The sequence below is a fragment of the Myxocyprinus asiaticus genome, chromosome 20 (genome assembly GCF_019703515.2).
Source record: "Myxocyprinus asiaticus isolate MX2 ecotype Aquarium Trade chromosome 20, UBuf_Myxa_2, whole genome shotgun sequence".
Classification (NCBI taxonomy): domain Eukaryota; kingdom Metazoa; phylum Chordata; class Actinopteri; order Cypriniformes; family Catostomidae; genus Myxocyprinus; species Myxocyprinus asiaticus.
In genome coordinates this window covers 1365001-1386406 of record NC_059363.1, presented here as the reverse complement: position 1 = coordinate 1386406, position 21406 = coordinate 1365001, and the positions used below count along the sequence as shown (strand labels likewise).

At 40.5% G+C, this 21406-nt stretch overlaps 1 protein-coding gene across 2 annotated transcripts in view; it reads right to left on the bottom strand.

The window, feature by feature from the left end:
* Window positions 1–2087: 2087 nt before the first annotated feature.
* Window positions 2088–21406, bottom strand: part of LOC127410715 (RAC-alpha serine/threonine-protein kinase-like) — an 84097-nt gene continuing 64778 nt past the window's right edge. For both annotated transcript variants that reach the window (XM_051645907.1, XM_051645908.1), the window contains 4 exons: window positions 12595–12809; window positions 9154–9241; window positions 8945–9047; window positions 2088–3859 (listed from right to left, as the gene is read on the bottom strand). In XM_051645907.1, coding sequence (XP_051501867.1) covers window positions 3780–3859; window positions 8945–9047; window positions 9154–9241; window positions 12595–12809 — 486 coding nt within the window. In that variant the 3' untranslated portion in view covers window positions 2088–3779. The remainder of the gene's footprint in view (window positions 3860–8944; window positions 9048–9153; window positions 9242–12594; window positions 12810–21406) is intronic.

Sequence of the window (21406 nt, the reverse complement as noted above, 5' to 3'; positions counted from 1 at the left end):
TTAGATGGAGTTTTGTTATGAAACTGAAATGAGCAAATTGTAAAATTATTTTTTTTAATATGATGATATCCATCTTCAACCTCACCCTGAACCGTAACATTAAGTTTGACCTCTAAAAAAATCAACAATACTTCAAATGTACTCTAAAAAGATCTGACACTACAGTCAATCAGCACTAACAATTTACAATCATTGTGACTGTAAAATCTGGCTATAAATTAGGGAATAGTTCACCTAAAACTGTAAAATTCTCTCATCATTTACTCGCCCTCATGCCATCCCAGATGTGTATGACTTTTTTTCTTCTGCAGAACACAAATGAAGATTTCTAGAAGAATATTTCAGCTCTGTAGGTCCATACAATGCAAGTGAATGGTGACTAGAACTTTGAAGCTCCAAAAAGCACATAAAGGTAGAACAAAAGTAACTCCAGTGGTTTAATCCATGTCTTCAGAAGTGATATAATAGATGTGGGTGAGAAACAGATCAATATTTAAGTCAATTTTAATTATAAATCTCCGCTTTCACTTTCACATTCTTCTTCTTTTGTTTATTGGCAATTCTCGTTCTTCAAGCATATCACCACCTACCCGTTGGGCTGGTCAAAGGTGGAGATTTATAGTAAATAAGGACTTAAATATTGATCTGTTTCACACCCACACCTATCATATCACTTCTGAGGACATGGATTAAACCACTGGAGTCGTATGGATTACTTTTATACTGCCTTTATGTGTTTTTTGGAGCTTCAAAGTTCTGCTCACCATTCACTAGCATTGTATGGACCTACAGAGCTGAGATATTCTTCTAGAAATCTTCATTTGTGTTCTGCAGAAGAAAGAAAGTCACACACATCTGGGATGACATGAGGGTGAATAAATGATGAGAAAATCTTTTTTTCTTCAATGAATTGAATCATATTGTCCACTAGATGGCGCTATACACCACAGAAAGCCAAATTGTTCTAAAGGGGAAATCAGTTTTAATTTTAAGAACCTACAGAAAGAAAAAACAAACAAACAAAAAAAACAAAAACAAATCGGATGGTACTTTGGTACTGTGAAATTACCATTTCTCCATTGGTATTAACATGGTACTCCATGGTACTTAAAAATACCATGGTAATATTGGAGTTAGGAGGATAAAATTCACACAAAAAGTAGGTGGCTAGAAGAAAACAAGCATTTGTGTAATTGCCTATTTCACACACACACACACACACACACACACACACACACACACACACACTGTTTTTTATATACAGAATACACAATACTTATATTAAAATAAAAAATAAAACTTAAAAACATAAAAAGGGTTCTTTTGTTAATAGTTATAGTATACAAAGCTTTGCATTGAAAGCGTATAATGATAATAATAGTGTAGATAGAGAAGTCACCACCTGATCAACAAAGTACATCATATCAAATGACTTAAAACACACGAAGGCTTCACTTTCTCCACGCATCTCTCTGCACACAACTGTCAATTCTGTGACAAATTCATTTAAACAAACCACAGACACAGTTTCTATTCTGTTTCCATTTGTAAATCACTTTGGATAAACACATCTGCTAAATACATAAATGTAACGCATTAAAGGTGCTGAGGAACAGACGTGTGGATTGAAATGTGATGTTTCACAACTTCAGAAATGAACAGTGGGGATTTGTGAAAATAGATGTCGTGTTTAATTGTGTTACAGTCGAGTTTGCACATTACGTGCACAAAGAAGCTTCAACATTATCTTTGCATATCAGGTAACTGTGAGAAGAAGCTGACACTACTTTGTTGAATTGTAGGTGAAATATTTTGCAACCTTGCAGCCTGTCTTGCATGCAGAGTGGTTGTTCAGTTTCCTCTGGGTAGTGTTCTACACAACAGCCAGCTGTGAGGGTTTGTGACCAACATCTGGACCGCAGACTCGACCATCTGCTTCAGACTAGAGGAGAAATATTACAACACACCTGACCGACTGGGCTGCATGGAAACATGATAAATCACCAGTGTGTCTACTATTAGTGGCGTTAAAGCAAGCATCACTGTAACATCACAATTATCACCTTTAATTAATAACTGACACAAACTATTCAGCCAAAAATTTATTTGATCAATTCAATGGAAAAATCGAAACCATTTAAAACATTTTAGGATAAAAAAGTAAAATATCTCCCCATGTAAAAAAATTCCAAAGACCATAATTCATTTGAAAAATCAGAAGTAAATAAAAAAGTTGTTTTGCATATAAACTAAGCTAATACGGTGAAAATGAAGCGAAAAGCCTTTACATTCATTCACGTTTGCGGAGTAACATTTGTGGTGATTATTACACATGATCTGAGCAATGCATTGAACAATGAAAACATCATATTTGTGGTTGAACAACATTCGATCGCAACTGTTTTAAAACAGTTTCATGGTATTTACACAGATTCAGTCAGATGTGTAGAAAATGCTGCTTTAAATTACCTTCAAGTTGTACGGAAACACTTATAATATACAGACGAAATGTAAAATGCAGAGAATGCATTTATACAGCACGTTAAATCACACGTGGGATTTCTAGTTGTTCATAAATAAAAAATGAACTAATGCAACCTACATAAAAAACAAGACATTTCATACATTTGGGAGGTCTCTTGGACTCGTAACTTAAGTTGTACAGTTGTAGTACCTCACTGAGGTGTGCAACACACTCCATATAGAAAATGAAAAACACAATCTAAATAATTTAATAAGTGAACTGTTTAATGAGAGGGACTTTTAGTAACTCGAAATCATGGGTGAAATTCAGGGATCCGTCACTCAAAGTGAATCATGCGAAAACATGTCCACATCACTTTTTTAGCACAATATCATAAGGGGGAAAATATTAGGAATTATATTTTTTAATTTTTTTAAATGACACCTATTTCTAGGACCATTAAGGTTTTTGGCATTGTGACAATTAAGCACATAATTATCATTATGTGTCCTGAGTTTTCTGCAATTTTATTTGTTCTCAGTGGGGATTTTTAGTACTGGAATAAAATGATTATTTTATTTACATCAGCATAAATTAAAGCTAGTACAACAACTATTACCATGATGATGGTGCAGTGGGGAATGTACTTAACTGTCATGAAAATAATGTCACTATCAAAACTCTTAATGGTGCTAAAAATGCAAAATATCTTTCTTTTAATTTTGGAGTGAAATTTGGACATTTTATCAAAATGTCCTTTTCCACAGTATTGCACATTTAATGTAAATCATTACGAATGCAAGGGCCAACTTTGGGGGTAGAAATAGTCCAGTTCAATTGTCTAGAAGTCATATAATCTAGACATGTGTATAAAATGCTGTTCAGTCAGGTCAAGCTTCAGTTGGTCATTTCATGTAATTGGTATTTTAATTGTAAATGATAGGATATTTGGCATTGCATTAGTTATGAAATGTCTTAATACTCAAACGAGTGTCATGCCAGACTAAGGAGGTGCTATACAATCCATTACAGTTCTATATTAATCCATAATATTAACTGTTAGAGTGGAAAATGTTTTTACTGTTCCCTCTCATATCCTCAGAAAAAGAATGAAATCAAAGGCCACAGAAGCAACGAGAAACCACAGAGTACAGATCCGGACGTGTAAAGATCAGACAGTGTTGTTTAACACACGGTTTCAGGGTTTCTCTGTCAATGTTTGAGTCGTGCATCATTGATGGTCACTGTAAAAAGGAAACTTCTGCATCAAGAGTGGTTGAAGATGTTGGACTAGAGGCAGATCTCGTTCAAGGTTCTATGTGGTTCCACTGGCAGAGTAAGAGAACTGAGGGAAGTGCGGCCTCCGTTCACTATCAAACGACTCCATACTGTCGTCTGTGGGGAAAAAGAATTAAACATTGGCTTCATGAACAGAAGTGTTACTCAAAAATAGAAATTCACTACAAATTACTTCTCTAAGAAGTAATCCATATATGCCAATTACTTAAAACGATACTTTTTAAAACACTTTAGAAAAGCTTTTGTTTTTCTGCTCAACAAATTCAAAATAATGTCTATATTTCCTCCTTGTTCGTTGACACACCCTTCAGCTGTCACAGAAACACACATTAATGTAATTCATGTTTTAAATGTATTCCATATATAATAATATTTTAGGCAGACAGACAGATAGATAGATCGAGAGATGGACAGATAGACAGACAGACAGATAGACAGACGAACGGACAGACAGACAGACAGACTGATCGAGAGATAGAAAGATAGACAGACAGACAGACAGGCAAACAGACTGGCAGAGAGATGCTGTAGGCAGACAGACAGACAGAGAGGTAGACAGATAGATAGACAGATAGACAAACAGACAGACAGGCAGAGACAGACAGGCAAACAGATACTGTAGACAGACAGATAGACAGACGAATGGACAGACAGACAGATAGACGGATGGACAAACAGACAGATGGAAAGGTAGACAGACAGACAGACAGACAGACAGATAGATGGAAAGGTAGACAGACAAACAGGTAGATAGATAGATAGATAGATAGATAGATAGATAGAAAGTACAGACAGACAGTAAGATAGATAGACAGATGAACGGACAGAGAGACAGATATATGGACAGACAGACAGACGGACAGACAGACAGATGGATAGATAGAAAGACAGACAGACAGACAGATAGATAGACAGATGGAAAGGCAGGCAGGCAGACAGACAGACAAACAGACAGACAGACAGATAGATAAATGGAAAGGTAGAAACAGACAGACAGATAGATGGAAAGGTAGACAGACAGACAGGTAGATAGATGGAAAGGCAGACAGAGAGATAGATAGATTGAAAGACAGACAGATAGATAAATGGAAAGGTAGAAACAGACAGACAGATAGATGGAAAGGTAGACAGACAGACAGGTAGATAGATAGAGAGACAGACAGACAGACAGATAGATAGATATATAGACGAATGGACAGACAGACAGATAGATGGAAAGGCAGACAGACAGATAGATAGATGGAAAGACAGACAGACAGACAGATAGACAGACAGACAGACAGACAGACAGACAGACAGACAGACAGACAGACAGACAGATAGATAAATGGAAAGGTAGAAACAGACAGACAGATAGATGGAAAGGTAGACAGACAGACAGGTAGATAGATGGAAAGGCAGACAGAGAGATAGATAGATTGAAAGACAGACAGATAGATAAATGGAAAGGTAGAAACAGACAGACAGATAGATGGAAAGGTAGACAGACAGACAGGTAGATAGATAGAGAGACAGACAGACAGACAGATAGATAGATATATAGACGAATGGACAGACAGACAGATAGATGGAAAGGCAGACAGACAGATAGATAGATGGAAAGACAGACAGACAGACAGATAGACAGACAGACAGACAGACAGACAGACAGACAGACAGACAGACAGACAGACAGACAGACAGACAGATAGATAAATGGAAAGGTAGAAACAGACAGACAGATAGATGGAAAGGTAGACAGACAGACAGGTAGATAGATAGATGATAGATAGACAGACAGTTAGATAGATAAGACGAACGGACAGACAGACAGATAGATGGACAGACAGATGGACGGACAGACAGAGAGACAGATGGATAGACAGACAGATAGATAGATAGATGGAAAGGCAGACAGATAGACAGATAGATAGATGGAAAGGCAGACAGACAGATAGATAGATTGAAAGACAGACAGATAGATACATGGAAAGGCAGATGGACAGACAGACAGATAGATGGAAAGGTAGACAGACAGACAGGTAGATAGATAGAGAGACAGACAGACAGACAGTTAGATAGATAGATAGACGAATGGACAGACAGACAGATAGATGGACAGACAGACAAATAGATAGATGGAAAGGCAGACAGACAGATAGATAGATGGAAAGACAGACAGACAGACAGATAGATAGATAGATAGATAGATAGATAGATAGATAGATAGATAGATAGATGGAAAGGCAGACAGCTAGACAGATAGACAAATAGATAGATGGAAAGGCAGACAGACAGACAGATAGATAGATAGATGGAAAGGCAGACAGCTAGACAGATAGACAGATAGATGGAAAGGCAGACAGACAGACAGACAGACAAATAGACAGACAAACAGATAGATAGATAGAAAGGTAGACAGACACACAGACAGCTAGACAGACAGACAGATAGATAGATGGAAAGACAGACAGACAGACAGATAGATAGATAGATGGAAAGGCAGACAGCTAGACAGACAGACAGATACATAGATGGAAAGGCAGACAGACAGACAGATAGATAGATAGATGGAAAGGCAGACAGCTAGACAGACAGACAGATAGATAGATGGAAAGGCAGACAGACAGACAGACAGACAAATAGACAGACAAACAGATAGATAGATAGAAAGGTAGACAGACACACAGACAGCTAGACAGACAGACAGATAGATAGATGGAAAGACAGACAGACAGACAGATAGATAGATAGAAAGGCAGACAGCTAGACAGACAGACAGATAGATAGATGGAAAGGCAGACAGACAGACAGATAGACAGATAGATGGAAAGGCAGACAGCTAGACAGACAGACAGATAGATAGATGGAAAGGCAGACAGCTAGACAGACAGATAGATAGATAGATGGAAAGGCAGACAGCTAGACAGACAGACAGACAGATGGATAGATGGAAAGGCAGACAGACACACAGACAGACAGATAGATAGATGGAAAGGCAGACAGACAGACAGACAGACAAATAGACAAACAGATAGATAGATAGAAAGGCAGACAGACACACAGACAGATAGACAGACAAACAGATAGTTAGATAGAAAGGCAGACAGACAGACAGACAGACAAACAGATAGACAGATAGAAAGGCAGGCAGACAGACAGACAGACAAATAGACAGACAGACAGATAGATAGATAGATGGAAAGGCAGACAGCTAGACAGACAGACAGACAGATACATGGAAAGGCAGACAGACAGACAGATAGATAGATGGAAAGGCAGACAGCTAGACAGACAGATAGATAGATAGATGGAAAGGCAGACAGCTAGACAGACAGACAGATGGATAGATGGAAAGGCAGACAGACACACAGACAGACAGATAGATAGATGGAAAGGCAGACAGACAGACAGATAGATAGATGGAAAGGCAGACAGCTAGACAGACAGATAGATAGATAGATGGAAAGGCAGACAGCTAGACAGACAGACAGACAGACAGATGGATAGATGGAAAGGCAGACAGACACACAGACAGACAGATAGATAGATGGAAAGGCAGACAGACAGACAGACAGACAAATAGACAAACAGATAGATAGATAGAAAGGCAGACAGACACACAGACAGATAGACAGACAAACAGATAGTTAGATAGAAAGGCAGACAGACAGACAGACAGATAGACAGACAAACAGATAGAAAGGCAGACAGACACACAGACAGATAGATAGATAGATGGAAAGGCAGACAGACAGACAGACAGATAGACAGACAAACAGATAGACAGATAGAAAGGCAGACAGACACACAGACAGATAGACAGACAAACAGATAGTTAGATAGAAAGGCAGACAGACAGACAGACAGATAGACAGACAAACAGATAGACAGATAGAAAGGCAGGCAGACAGACAGACAGACAGATAGACAGACAGACAGATAGATAGACAGATGGAAAGGCAGACAGCTAGACAGACAGACAGACAGATACATGGAAAGGCAGACAGACAGACAGATAGATAGATGGAAAGGCAGACAGCTAGACAGACAGATAGATAGATAGATGGAAAGGCAGACAGCTAGACAGACAGACAGATGGATAGATGGAAAGGCAGACAGACACACAGACAGACAGATAGATAGATGGAAAGGCAGACAGCTAGACAGACAGATAGATAGATAGATGGAAAGGCAGACAGCTAGACAGACAGACAGACAGATGGATAGATGGAAAGGCAGACAGACACACAGACAGACAGATAGATAGATGGAAAGGCAGACAGACAGACAGACAGACAAATAGACAAACAGATAGATAGATAGAAAGGCAGACAGACACACAGACAGATAGACAGACAAACAGATAGTTAGATAGAAAGGCAGACAGACAGACAGACAGATAGACAGACAAACAGATAGACAGATAGAAAGGCAGACAGACACACAGACAGATAGATAGATAGATGGAAAGGCAGACAGACAGACAGACAGATAGACAGACAAACAGATAGACAGATAGAAAGGCAGACAGACACACAGACAGACAGTCATACAGGTTGATAGATAGACAGACGAATGGACAGGGATTTTTCTGATTTTTGATCGTTCACTGTGTGAACACCGTTAGTCCGATCAGTTAGAAAAGATATAGCACACTGTTCCAGAACAGTCTGAAGGTCTGTGCTGAGTTTGGTGCATGTATCTTGAAAGCTCTAGGATGAGTCAAGCCAACATAATTCATTTAAAATCAATAATTGTAATAAGACTACCAGAATTTGAAATGTAATTCCCCACACTACTTTTCTTTACTAAGAAATCAGATTACACCCAACACCTAAACAATATGTCTCTGTGGCGACAACCAATAGTGTGAGTTTGGGGCATGGGTATCTTTTTGTACAACCAATGGAAAATGGGAGTGTTTGGATAACATGTTTGAAATTATTTTTGCAGTTCCTTTGGTGATGCAAGTGGCACAGAAATGACACATCTCAGCATGAAAGAAAAACGTGCTGAAGAAAGTCTGTGTATAAGGGAACCGATACGTTTAAAAAAGTGAGCGTGATTGGATTAGGGTGTTTTTTACAGGGGATTATTATTGTGATCAATACACCTTAACCACATTATAAGGAGTCTCTACACACAATTGGCCACTCGTCTTGCTGGGGTTAAAAGTGAATGTGTTTGTGACTGCAGTACCTTGCCCTGGTGGTGTGATGGTGATGGTTTGTCCTGTGAACTCTTCATCAAAATATCTGGTGTCAATTTCTGACGTCACCTGAGGCTTGAACGGAGGAATCAACTGACAGAGAGAACATTAAACAAGCCTGATCAACCACTTCAAAAATGTCACAAGGAAACATATCATCCAAAAAATGTCTCAATCGTGCTAAAGGAGATGTTATTACCTTCTTCTCATAAACGTCTTGCCACACAATCCCAATGAAGAATTTGTGCTGCATGATCTCTTTAGCATCATCAGGGCCGCCGCCTAACCTACAAACACAAAACACACGTTCACATAATCAGCTTTCCATTATTGCCCACTAATACAATGCCACATTGCAGCTGAACTTTTCCATTCTGACGAGGCTTTCAAACAGGGAAAAGCATTTGATACAGAAAAACACAGGCGTGTAACTGTGTTATACAAATCAAACAATAAGAGCATTTTTTTTACTTCTCCCCTTTTTTCCCCAATTTGGAATGCCCAATTCCCAATGCAATCTAGGTCCTCGTGGTGGTGTAGTGACTCGCCTCAATCCGGGTGGCGGAGGATGAATCTCAGTTGCCTCCGCGTCTGACATGTCAATCTGCGCATGTTATCACGTGGCTTGTTGAGCGTGTTACCATGGAGACGTAGCGCATGTGGAGGCTTCACACTATTCTCCGTGGCATCCACGCACAACTCACCACGCGCCCCACCGAGAGCGAGAACCACATTATAGTGACCACGAGGAGGTTACCCCATGTGACTCTACCCTCCCTAGCAACCGGGCCAATTTGGTTGCTTAGGAGATCTGGCTGGAGTCACTCAGCACACCCTGGATTCAAACTCACGACTCCAGGGGTGGTAGTCAGCGTCAATACTCGCTGAGCTACCCAGACCCCCAAGAGCATTTTTAATAAGAGTACACCTTCACTTTAGTGTCATTGTATAATGCGTTAGAGGTCAACCGTTAGTGAATTTTGATGATACAAAGGTGGTGAAAAAGGCAGATAACCGATTAATCGGCCGATAATTTTTAAAATTGATTTATAGAATGTTGAAAAAACTGTGTTTTATAACCAAGAGTCCAAAATCAATAAAATCCCAGATACAGTTTATTGTGCAACCAAAATCCCAATAATAACCTGAATTTTTTTTTAGATTTGGAGTAGGGCTGCAACAACTAAACGATAAAATCAATAATGAAAATCACTGACAACTAATTTCATTATCGATTAATTGGATATATGCTACAAGCATGGAGAAGCTCCGTCAGTGACGTCACTTTACAGCCCGGTGGAAAATGTGTTGCATGATTAATCTCATTTGAAAAACGACGGTGACAAGTTGAAGCGGAAAAAACACGACCCAATCTGCCCAGCACACGAGAGCACTTTATAAACACTTCAAAGATCATAGTAAGCATACAGTTTAATGTGGAGCGGTTGCTGCGTCAGGTGCGTTGAAAGAGCGCGTGCTGTTTCATGCGCTTAAGAGTTGTTTCTCTCCAGCACATAACTTACATTTCACTGCTATTTTCTATGTTTTGTAATGTATACATGTTATGAATTCAAAATCAGGCGCGTATTTCCATTTCGCAAAACCATTTGTCTTTACCACAAGCGAGTCTCCGTTAAACCTCACCGAGCATGTGAGCGCGCGCATCCACATCAATCAAACCGACTGCAATGGAGGAAAGGAGCGCAATCATTTTGATTAAACTGCACAACATCATACCGTGCTTTCAGTTTCAATGTAATCAATTGTGCAGCTTTCATGGATGACACAATGTCTCAAAGGTCCAAGTGTGCTGGCTTTTAAAATGTTTTAAATGGTTTTTTCTCATCATGTAAGTGCATGTAATACAATGAGCTTAGGATGTCTGGACAAAAAGTCTACGATGAGACTTTTCAGCACAAGAGTGAATCAGATGATTGTACTACATAAACTGTATGCTGAATATAATGTATAGTAATGCTAAGGGTCCTGATATTTGATAGTCCTGGTAATACCAAATGTAATGTCTAATTTCACCAGTAAATTTATACTATGGCAAACATTATTTTACTGGATAAGAATACACTACCATTAAAAGTGTTTTTTTCCCCGAAAAGAATAGTTTAGGAACATGCAATAAATGACTATTGACTAATTGGGCTAATCAGCCAAGGAGAGGGATAAGGCCGAACCGGATGCGGCAGTTCGAGAGAGCGCTGCCATATGTGTGTTTGTGTTTTGTGTCTTTTTAAGTTTTCATTAAAATATTATTTTGACTGTTCAGCCAGTTCCCGCCACCTCCTTGCACATTTTAAACCCTGTTACATTGGTGCGGTAGCCCGGGAAGGAGGAGGGATGCGCTGTCATGGAGTCCACGCCACTGCCCTACGCCCAAAGGAGTAGCCGCGGCCGTCTGCCGGGGGACGGAGGAGTCGCGGCCGTTCCTCCGCATCCAGGCGTCCGCGAGGGGAGAAGGGGCTCACTGCTGGCCGTCTGGAGCAGTGGAGCTGCTGCCAGGGGTGGAGGGGCTCGCTACTGGCCGGCAGAACACGGAGGGGCATTCCATCCGTCAGGGGTTGGAGGACTTGCTCCGGTCCGCCCGGGGAGGTGTGGCTGTCATCCGCAAGAGGGTGGAGGAGTGGTCGAGGACCAGGCGATGGCGTGTCAGGGAACCAAAGAGCAAAATTTTTTTCTCTCTCTCTCCTCTCTCTCACTGTCGCTCCACCTTACTCTTTCCCTCTCCTCTTTTCCCTCCCTTTGTCTCCCTCTATCTATTGAAAGGCAGGGAAAGCCTGCCGGCAGGCGTGGCCAGAAGGGCAACCCCCCCACCCCACCCCCCACCCTCGGAAAGGAGGGGGGGGATGTACGTCATGCCGGGGGTTCCCCAGCCTGAGGCAAAGGAGGGAGTGTGACCAAATATATATCGAACCAAATATTCTTTATAATTAAATAATCGATTAATCGGAAAAATAATCGAAGATTAATCGATTATCAAAACAATCATTAGTTGCAGCCCTAATTTGGAGCATAACACAGAATAATGAACGAGCCCGAAATGCACTAATTTCGGGAATTATTTCATGCCCTCACTTCAATTTAGAACACTTCATTAACTAATCAAAATAACCAAATTTGCATTGAAGTGAGGATATAAATATGGATGAATATTGTCAGTTCTTGTTTTTATTTCACTTCTAAATGTCACTGTCATACTATAGAACCATGATGTTCTAACTGTAGAATCTTCCAGTGCCAGTCACAGAGGATAAAGCAACTATCGGCACCGATTAATCGGTAATCCGATATATCGGTCTACGACTATAATGCATAGCAATTATTTTTTTTTAAACAGTTAGCAAATCAGTATGTGCTGAAGTATGGAACAATAAACATTTCAGACGTATACTATATTGTTGTCACATGACCTCAATACGTTACATGTTTATTTAGATCAAATAATAAATATTTTCTTAAAGCAAAAATGGAGGTTACAGTGAGGCACTTCCAATGGAAGTGAATGGGCCCAGTCAAAATAAATTTTTGTGTTAATGAACAAATGCTGCCGAATGAGCTTAACTTGCATTAAACCCAAAATATTCCTTTAATCGTATGAGTAGTATGCAATTCCAAACATGAAACTGACCGTTGCTTTGGGTCTTTCTTGAGCAGGCCGGACAGCAGGGATCTGCCCTCAGGAGCGAGTGTGCGAGGGAAACGGATGTCTTCCATGAGGATGAGTTCAAACAAGCGCTCGTGATCCTGGTTATAGAACGGCAGCCGGCCGCACATCATCTCATACATCACCACACCCAATCCCCACCAGTCCACTGCGCGGCCGTAATCATTATCCTCCAGCACCTGCAGAAACAAACAGTCAATATTCGCTCACAGATTGTACTAAACACTCCCATTCACTGGACTAGAGTAGCAAACATAACAAATCACTGAATGCACATTACAGACACAAACTACTGTAGTACTTTAAGTGTGTTATTAAAACATAGTACATCTGTGTTCACATGGTAAAAGAATAACAGTAGCCAATGACATTGATCCTTGCTCCAGAAGCATTTTTTCCCATTCATTTTCTCCATAGGGGTTTCATAAAATCCTTCATAAGAGAGTTGTGCACCATCGACCAATCCAAGCAGCTCCGAGGTGGATCACAACATTACAAACTTTGATTTGAAGCAAAAAAGTATTTGAAAATCAGACAAAAAGACAAAGGTAAAAGACTGTGTACTTAACATCTTTAATGAGGTAATGAACTACAATCCCATGAAGCATTGCAAATGACGTAATGGACAGAAACAATCCGTTTAAAATATACTGCAACATATTCAGATGTATACAAATATATCAGTAGTTTGAGAGTGTAGGGAGAGCAACTAGACTGCATCATTCAAAGTGCATTATGGGAGTGGGCGGAGCTGCAGAGCTGTTCTGGCACACTTTGTTCACTGCGATTCTCTGATTGGTGGATCTCACCTCAGGATCATGGGTAGTGTAGTTCTAACAGCAATTCTGCTATTAAACATGATTTTATTTTAAAAATTAAGTTGAAATAATGTAGACTGATGGCTTCAACAGAAGCATAGGTAGGTCCTGTCTTTAAAGGTTTATAAGATATCGTTAATAATCAATTCACCTATGGAGAAAAATAATGGGATTTTTACTTCTGGAACTAGACTGTTGCGCTCTATAGCCTGCATGGCATTGATGACATCACCAAACAGGAAAAATTGTTTCAGAGGTGGAGCAAGTTATGGCGAAAGATTACCAAGACATTTTTTTCTTTGGAATAATGCAATTCTGATGTTGACTAAAATCACCAAGAATTAAATTGTTAAACACCACGATGTTCAGATGACATGGTTTGCTCCCAATGACTGATGTAGATGCAATAGAAAACAAAGAGGGCTTTAAGTTGCTGAGGGTTTAAAGAGATAACGTGACCAACCACTCTTGAAATAGCTTCATGGACAGCTGAGTGGCTAATAGATATAATTATGGACTTTAATGTACAAGTACATGCATTGGAATATAAATACATGTAGATGGCTTAAAGGACTATTCCTGGTTCAGTACAATTTAAGCTCAATCTGCAGCATTTGAGGCATAATATTAATTACCACAAAAATCTGTGTTCCAGTAAGACACTTACAATGGATGTCAATGGGGTCATATGTGCCATCAGTCACTTTGTTCATGTGGTTTAACTGGTACAGCTTGGCACTAGCAACACTAAAGGTCATGGGTTCAAATCCCAAGCAACACAAAACTGATAAACGTATACCTTGACCGCACTGTGTGTCGCTTTGCATATTGTTAAACTCATTGTAATATTTCAGAACACTTTGTGTTCTGGAGGTGTTTATTGTACACTATGTGTGTGTGTGTGTTTGTGTGTGTGAGACCCTGACTGTAGGGTTGCAGTGTGTTTGTGTACATGTGGTTGTGTATTCAGCTTCATGCAAGTGTTATTGGATTCCCGTTGCGGGTCAAAGGGGGGGAGAGTGACTCAGTCCATGCGGTCAGTGGTAAGGTGAAGCCACGAGCTGCTTGAATTACCGACCGCTGTCTATTTCCAGCACCGTTGTCATGTGACTTACAGAGAGAGAGAGACAGCTGTCTCAGCAGCTGCCCCATATATGTAGAAGAGCACAGCTGTGAAGCTGCCAGGAACCCAGGAGCCAACGCAGAGCCCTCGCCAACGTCAGCACGCCCGCGCCGGCCGTACACGGTTACACCAGAGCCATCAGAGAGCAAGAGACGCTGAGATACGCCTGAGGACGCTTTGTGTAAACAGCAGTAAACTGATCTAAACTGCGCAAATGTCACGTGAACGCGCATATCGTGTCTCTATTGCTGTGAGATGTCTCTATAGTGTACACTGTACACATAACCCACATTATGCCATCTACAAACATAAATCATAACATCCCACAGGTCTCCATCATGTGATATTTGTCATTTCTCTGAACAGCAAATTCTAATCTGATTGGCTGGGAGTCATGGGCAAGGGAAATTAAACTGATTCAACAATGCATCATGATTCTTTCTTAAATGGTTCTGAATTGACTCATATTAAAAAAATCATAATTAGAATTTTAAATCACTTATAATTATGATTATATAGATATTGAAATGCATAAACATGACAACACATTACAGATACAGCTTAATCTATTTCTCTTGGTGGGTCAGAGATGATATTTGACAAAATTTGGCAAGAATCCTAATTAACTCACATAAAAGGGTGCACAGGTTTATATCAGTCCACCAGCAAATAAAGTGTTTACAATTTCTTACCCTGTTACAAATGGGTCAATGACACAAAGCTTATTATTTTGTCCGGATCTATCAAGTATTTCAAAATTAATTAAAAAGGGGTGTGACATGATTTTTTGTCATTCATACAATCAATCATAAATAGTGTGAAGTATGCTTTATCTTGCACTGTTTATTGTAAGATTTCACTTTTCTCTCAAAAGAAAATTAGTCTGAAATCAACTCCTGGAATCAGAAACCTGGACCAGAATCAGAGTTTATTCCAACATTTTTGGAATCGAACAGCTCAAGTGTACTACCTCTTTGTTCTAGAGTTCTACATTTCAGATTTACCTTCCCCTAAACCTCACGTAAAAATACTATAGCTATGTTTACATGCACAAATTTAAACATCAATCAGAGTTAATGTACTGTTTATATGTACCCCAAACTTTGCAGTTCGAAACAAATATTCATTTACATGTCCATTACATGTATTCCGAATAAAAACCTCTACACAGAGGGGGTCTGGGTATCTCAGCAAGTATTGACGCTGACTATCACCACCTGGAGTCATGAGTTCGTATCCAGGGCGTGCTGAGTGACTCCAGCCAGGTCTCCTAAGCAACCAAATTGGCCCGGTTGCTAGGGAGGGTAGAGTCACATGGGGTAACCTCCTCGTGGTCACTATAATGTGGTTCTCGCTCTCAATGGGGCGTGTGGTGAGTTGTGCGTGGATGCTGCGGAGAGTAGCGTGAAGCCTCCACACGCGCTACGTCTCCGTGGTAACGCGCTCAACAAGCCACGTGATAAGATGCGTGGATTGACGGTCTCAGACGCGGAGGCAACTGAGATTCGTCCTCCGCCACCCGGATTGAGATGAGTCACTACGCCACCACGAGGACTTAGAGCGCATTGGGAATTGGGCATTCCTAATTTGGGAGAAATGGCCAAAGAGGGCCAGTCGTCGCACTCTGAAGAAGCAGAGAAAAACTTGAGAAAGTCACCGCGAGCATGGTACCAAAGTCCGTAAACGCTGTTTTTGCTTTGTTGAGATATCTACAAATATTCCAGAAAACGGATCATCTAGTCATTCAAGAAAAAAAAGTCATTTAAAACAGCAAGAGAAGCGACATCAGGAGTAATAGAACACATAATGCGCTACAGACGATCTGAAACCAATCAATATTTAAGTCCTTTTCTACTATAAATCTCCACCTTTGGCCTGTCCAGTAGGTGGCGATATGCACGACAAATGCAAATCACCAAAAACACAAGAAGAAGATTGTGGAAGTGAAAGTGAAAATGGAGATGTTAAGTAAAAAATAACTTAAATATTGATCTGTTTCTCACCCACACTTTTCATTTAACTTCTGAAGACATGGATTAAACCACTGGAGTCTTATGGATTACTTTTATGCTGCCTTTATGTGCTTTTTGGAGCTTCAAAGTTTCGGTCACAACTCACTTGTTTACAACGCATTGTATGGACCTACAGAGCTGAAATATTCTTCTAAAAATCTTAGTTTGTGTTCTGCAGAAGAAAAAAGAAGTCACACGCATCTGGGATGGCATGAGGGTGAGTAAATGATTAGAGAATTTTCATTCATGGGTGAACTGTCCCTTTAATAATGCGCATTGTCATTGCTTTGTATATAGGTTCCTGCGACGAGTATCACGTAATAAACAAAAAGTATTTTAGAATCCGATTGAGAAAGTAACATTTACATAGCTAATATTCTATTAAACAGATTATTTTAGATTATTTTAGTTCGGATTGAGCTCAATCGAATAATTTTTTTCCCAGACTGAGCTATTAATTTGATTATTAAAAGATACTTTGGTTGCAAGTAAACGTAGCTAGTGATGTGATTGGTCACATTACAATCAAACATGTATTCATATCTTTAAGTGGCCAGTTCTGTGCCAAAATAAGCTGCAGTGTCACCACAATCTCAATGACACACTAAGGAACTCCCTCTATAGTGTACACTTTGCATACATAACCCTGCATTACAGCGTCGAAATCAGCCATAATACCCCACGCTTCTCCACATCATCATTTTATTTCTGTCAACTGATGTCTGGAAACACAAAAGGTTTGTGATGCACATTTTCCCAAGTCTCTAGGTGTGTCTTTTCACCTCTTTTCATTCCCACTCTCGATTTTACTTTTCTCACTCGCTCTCCCTCTCTGAATATTTCCAGGCGTAACAGCATTCCAGAGCTCCAAACACACAACAAGGTCATTGTTTACAACGGAACAACCTGTAACACGGCCTGGGCTCAACTCCAGAGAGGCCACCACCGTCTCTATGGCAACAGCCCTTGAAGTCTCTGGCGCCGGGACCGTGTTGTCATGTCAACATGGGGATTGAACTGAAGTTGCTGCGGGACAGTTGACACGGTTCTGGAGTTCTCACATGAAGGTGCTCCAGATGGGATTAAAGGGATAATTCCACAAAAAAAGTAAATTCTGTCTTCAATTGCTCATGTTGTTCCAAACCTGTATGACTTTCTAGAGTTTTCAGGCTGCTCTTTTTCATGCAGTGACAATGAAATAGTCATTGAGGCTGTAAAGCTTCAAAAAGCATGCTAAAAGTGCCATACAAGCTGCTTAACAAGCCTAAATGAAAAAGAAAATGAAAAAAAATTGGAACATCATGAAGGTGAGTACATGATGACTGAATTTTCATTTCTGGGTGAAATATTGCTATAAACGGATTGAACAAAACAACATCAGTTTAGAGTTACTATGACGACCAGAAATAAACCCTATAATGACTCTGTAAGAATAATATCACTCTCAACTTTCAAAGCATTAACAGCGACTCCCATCTAAATCCCACCAACAGACCAAGGCCCCGTTTACACCTGGTATTAAGATGCATATCTTATTAAAATTGAAATTAAAATTGTCGTTATTGGAGAGTTATTTTTTCAAAATTCAGTAGTTTAATACAATTTCATGGAAAGTATGTTCATTTACTGTATATGTGCTCAATACTTGGTAGGGGCTCCTTTTGCTTTAATTACTGCCTCAATTCGGCGTGGCATGGAGGTGATCAGTTTGTGGCACTGCTGAGGTGGTATGGAAGCCCAGGTTTCTTTGACAGTGGCCTTCAGCTCATCTGCATTTTTTGGTCACTTGTTTCTCATTTTCCTCTTGACAATACCCCATAGATTCTCTATGGGGTTCAGGTCTGGTGAGTTTGCTGGCCAGTCAAGCACACCAACACCATGGTCATTTAACCAACTTTTGGTGCTTTTGGCAGTGTGGGCAGGTGCCAAATCCTGCTGGAAAATGAAATCAGCATCTTTAAAAAGCTGGTCAGCAGAAGGAAGCATGAAGTGCTCCAAAATTTCTTGGTAAACGGGTGCAGTGACTTTGGTTTTCAAAAAACACAATGGACCAACACCAGCAGATGACATTGCACCCCAAATCATCACAGACTGTGGAAACTTAACACTGGACTTCAAGCAACTTGGGCTATGAGCTTCTCCACCCTTCCTCCAGACTCTAGGACCTTGGTTTCCAAATGAAATACAAAACTTGCTCTCATCTGAAAAGAGGACTTTGGACCACTGGGCAACAGTCCAGTTCTTCTTCTCCTTAGCCCAGGTAAGACGCCTCTGACGTTGTCTGTGGTTCAGGAGTGGCTTAACAAGAGGAATATGACAACTGTAGCCAAATTCCTTGACATGTCTGTGTGTGGTGGCTCTTGATGCCTTGACCCCAGCCTCAGTCCATTCCTTGTGAAGTTCACCCAAATTCTTGAATCGATTTTGCTTGACAATCCTCATAAGGCTGCGGTTCTCTCGGTTGGTTGTGCATCTTTTTCTTCCACACTTTTTCCTTCCACTCAACTTTCTGTTAACATGCTTGGATACAGCACTCTGTGAACAGCCAGCTTCTTTGGCAATGGATGTTTGTGGCTTACCCTCCTTGTGAAGGGTGTCAATGATTGTCTTCTGGACAACTGTCAGATCAGCAGTCTTCCCCATGATTGTGTAGCCTAGTGAACCAAACTGAGAGACCATTTTGAAGGCTCAGGAAACCTTTGCAGGTGTTTTGAGTTGATTAGCTGATTGGCATGTCACCATATTCTTATTTTTTGAGATAGTGAATTGGTGGGTTTTTGTTAAATGTGAGCCAAAATCATCACAATTAAAAGAACCAAAGACTTAAACTACTTCAGTCTGTGTGCATTGAATTTATTTAATACATGAGTTTCACAATTTGAGTTGAATTACTGAAATAAATGAACTTTTCCACGACATTCTAATTTATTGAGATGCACCTGTATATAGGCAAAATTCCAGGATTTCCAGGATGCGTTGGAACCAGATTGGTAATCTGGCATACCGGGCATTTTCCCGGTGGGCCGACGCACTTTGGGGCTGATCAGGGGCGGACTGGCATCGGGAGAACTGGGCGGACCGGTGGGCCAGCCGCAAACAGCTGAAATGAGCCGCCGCGTTATGCAGAATGGGCCACAAAACGGCGCTGTGATATGCCGAAGGGGGCAGCGTTATGCAGAAAAGGACAGCGAAATCCCGGGCCATTTCTCATCCCAGTCCACCCCTGGTGGGAACCCTGATGTATGCGCTTCAAATTTCCTTTTAAAGCCACACTTTGGCAAAGTATAAACTCTCGTTTTAGCGCATCAGTTGATTGACAGGTCAGTAGGCGCAGCTGTTATTTGTACACATCTAAACGGATGAGCATTTACACTAAAGCCCAATGTTGTTACATGCGTTTTCAACCACTTTAGACCTCCTCCAAATGTGTTTGAAATGGACAAATCTCAAAACGTTTAGGACCTCGTTTACACCCACAATGGCCCAAAACGCATCTTAATACCAGGTGTAAACAACCCAAGAGGAACGGTTGTTCTAAGATGTTTCTACTACCAAAAGTAGAGGTCGACCGATAGTGGATTTTGATGATAAAAATAACAAAGGTGGTAAAAAAAAAAAAAAGGCTGATAACCGATTAATCGGCCGATCTTTTTTAAAATGTATTTATAGAATGTTGAAAAAACATTCTTAGCCGTTCCTTACTATAATCAAGAGTTAAAAATAAATAAAATCACAGATGCAGTTTATTATGCAACCAAAATACGAAGATTTGGAGCATAACGCAGGACTATGAACGAGCCCGAAATACACTGACTATTTCATGCCCTCACCTCAATTTAGAACACTTGATTAACTAAACAAAAAAAACAAATTTGCATTGAAGTGAGGATAAAATATGGATGAATATCATCAGTTCTTGTTCTTTATTATTTGGACACCCACACATGCTCACAGCGTCCACTAGAGGGCAGAGTAAAGCTCTGTGCAGGTCTTGTTATCACATGCTAAAGTGCAGACGTGTTGGGCAGCTGCGGGCGTCAGCTGGAAGGCTGGTGGCTGATCTGCTTCAGCGAGACGGAAGCTCACGTTTCCCACGGCTCTGCCAAACCCCTTTCCCAGTGAATTCCAACATGGTGGGCTAAAAACAACGAGGACACAACTGTGTCAATAAGGGCTGCTCCTTACCCAAAAAAACATTCCTCACACTGGACACACACACACACACAATGCCCTCTCATCTTAGCCTTGAACGGCCACCAGGCATACCTGCACGTGATGTGAATGTCTGCTAGAAGGAAGTTCTTTAGAGCACTTCAGTGTTAGCAGAGAACCCTCTTCTTATCAAGAACCATTTTTGTCTGTACTGGGTTCTTGAGTTGCTATATGGTTTTTGTTTTGGTTTTGGATTCTGTTCTTGATGTTTCATTATCAGTTCTTTAAAGCAACTGCACAAGTACTACAGAATAAAAAGTTCTTTGTGGAACTTAAAAAGGTTCTTCTATGGTGTTAGGCTGTAATAGCATTATTGGTTCTGGGAAGTTGCTGACTACCACCCCTGGTGTCGCGAGTTTGAATCCAGGGCGTGCTGAGTGACTCCAGCCAGGTCTCCTAAGCAACCAAACTGGCCCGGTTGCTAGGGAGGGTAGAGTCACATGGGGTAACCTCCTCGTGGTCACTATTGGGAATTGGGCATTCCAAATTGGGGAGAAAAGGGGAGAAAATCAAAAGTGTCTCCATCAGGCCCGATAGTAACATTAGGGGGGCAATAACCAATGACGGTAGGGGCGTTGATGGGGGATGGGCTGTTGCTGTTGCGTGAGTGT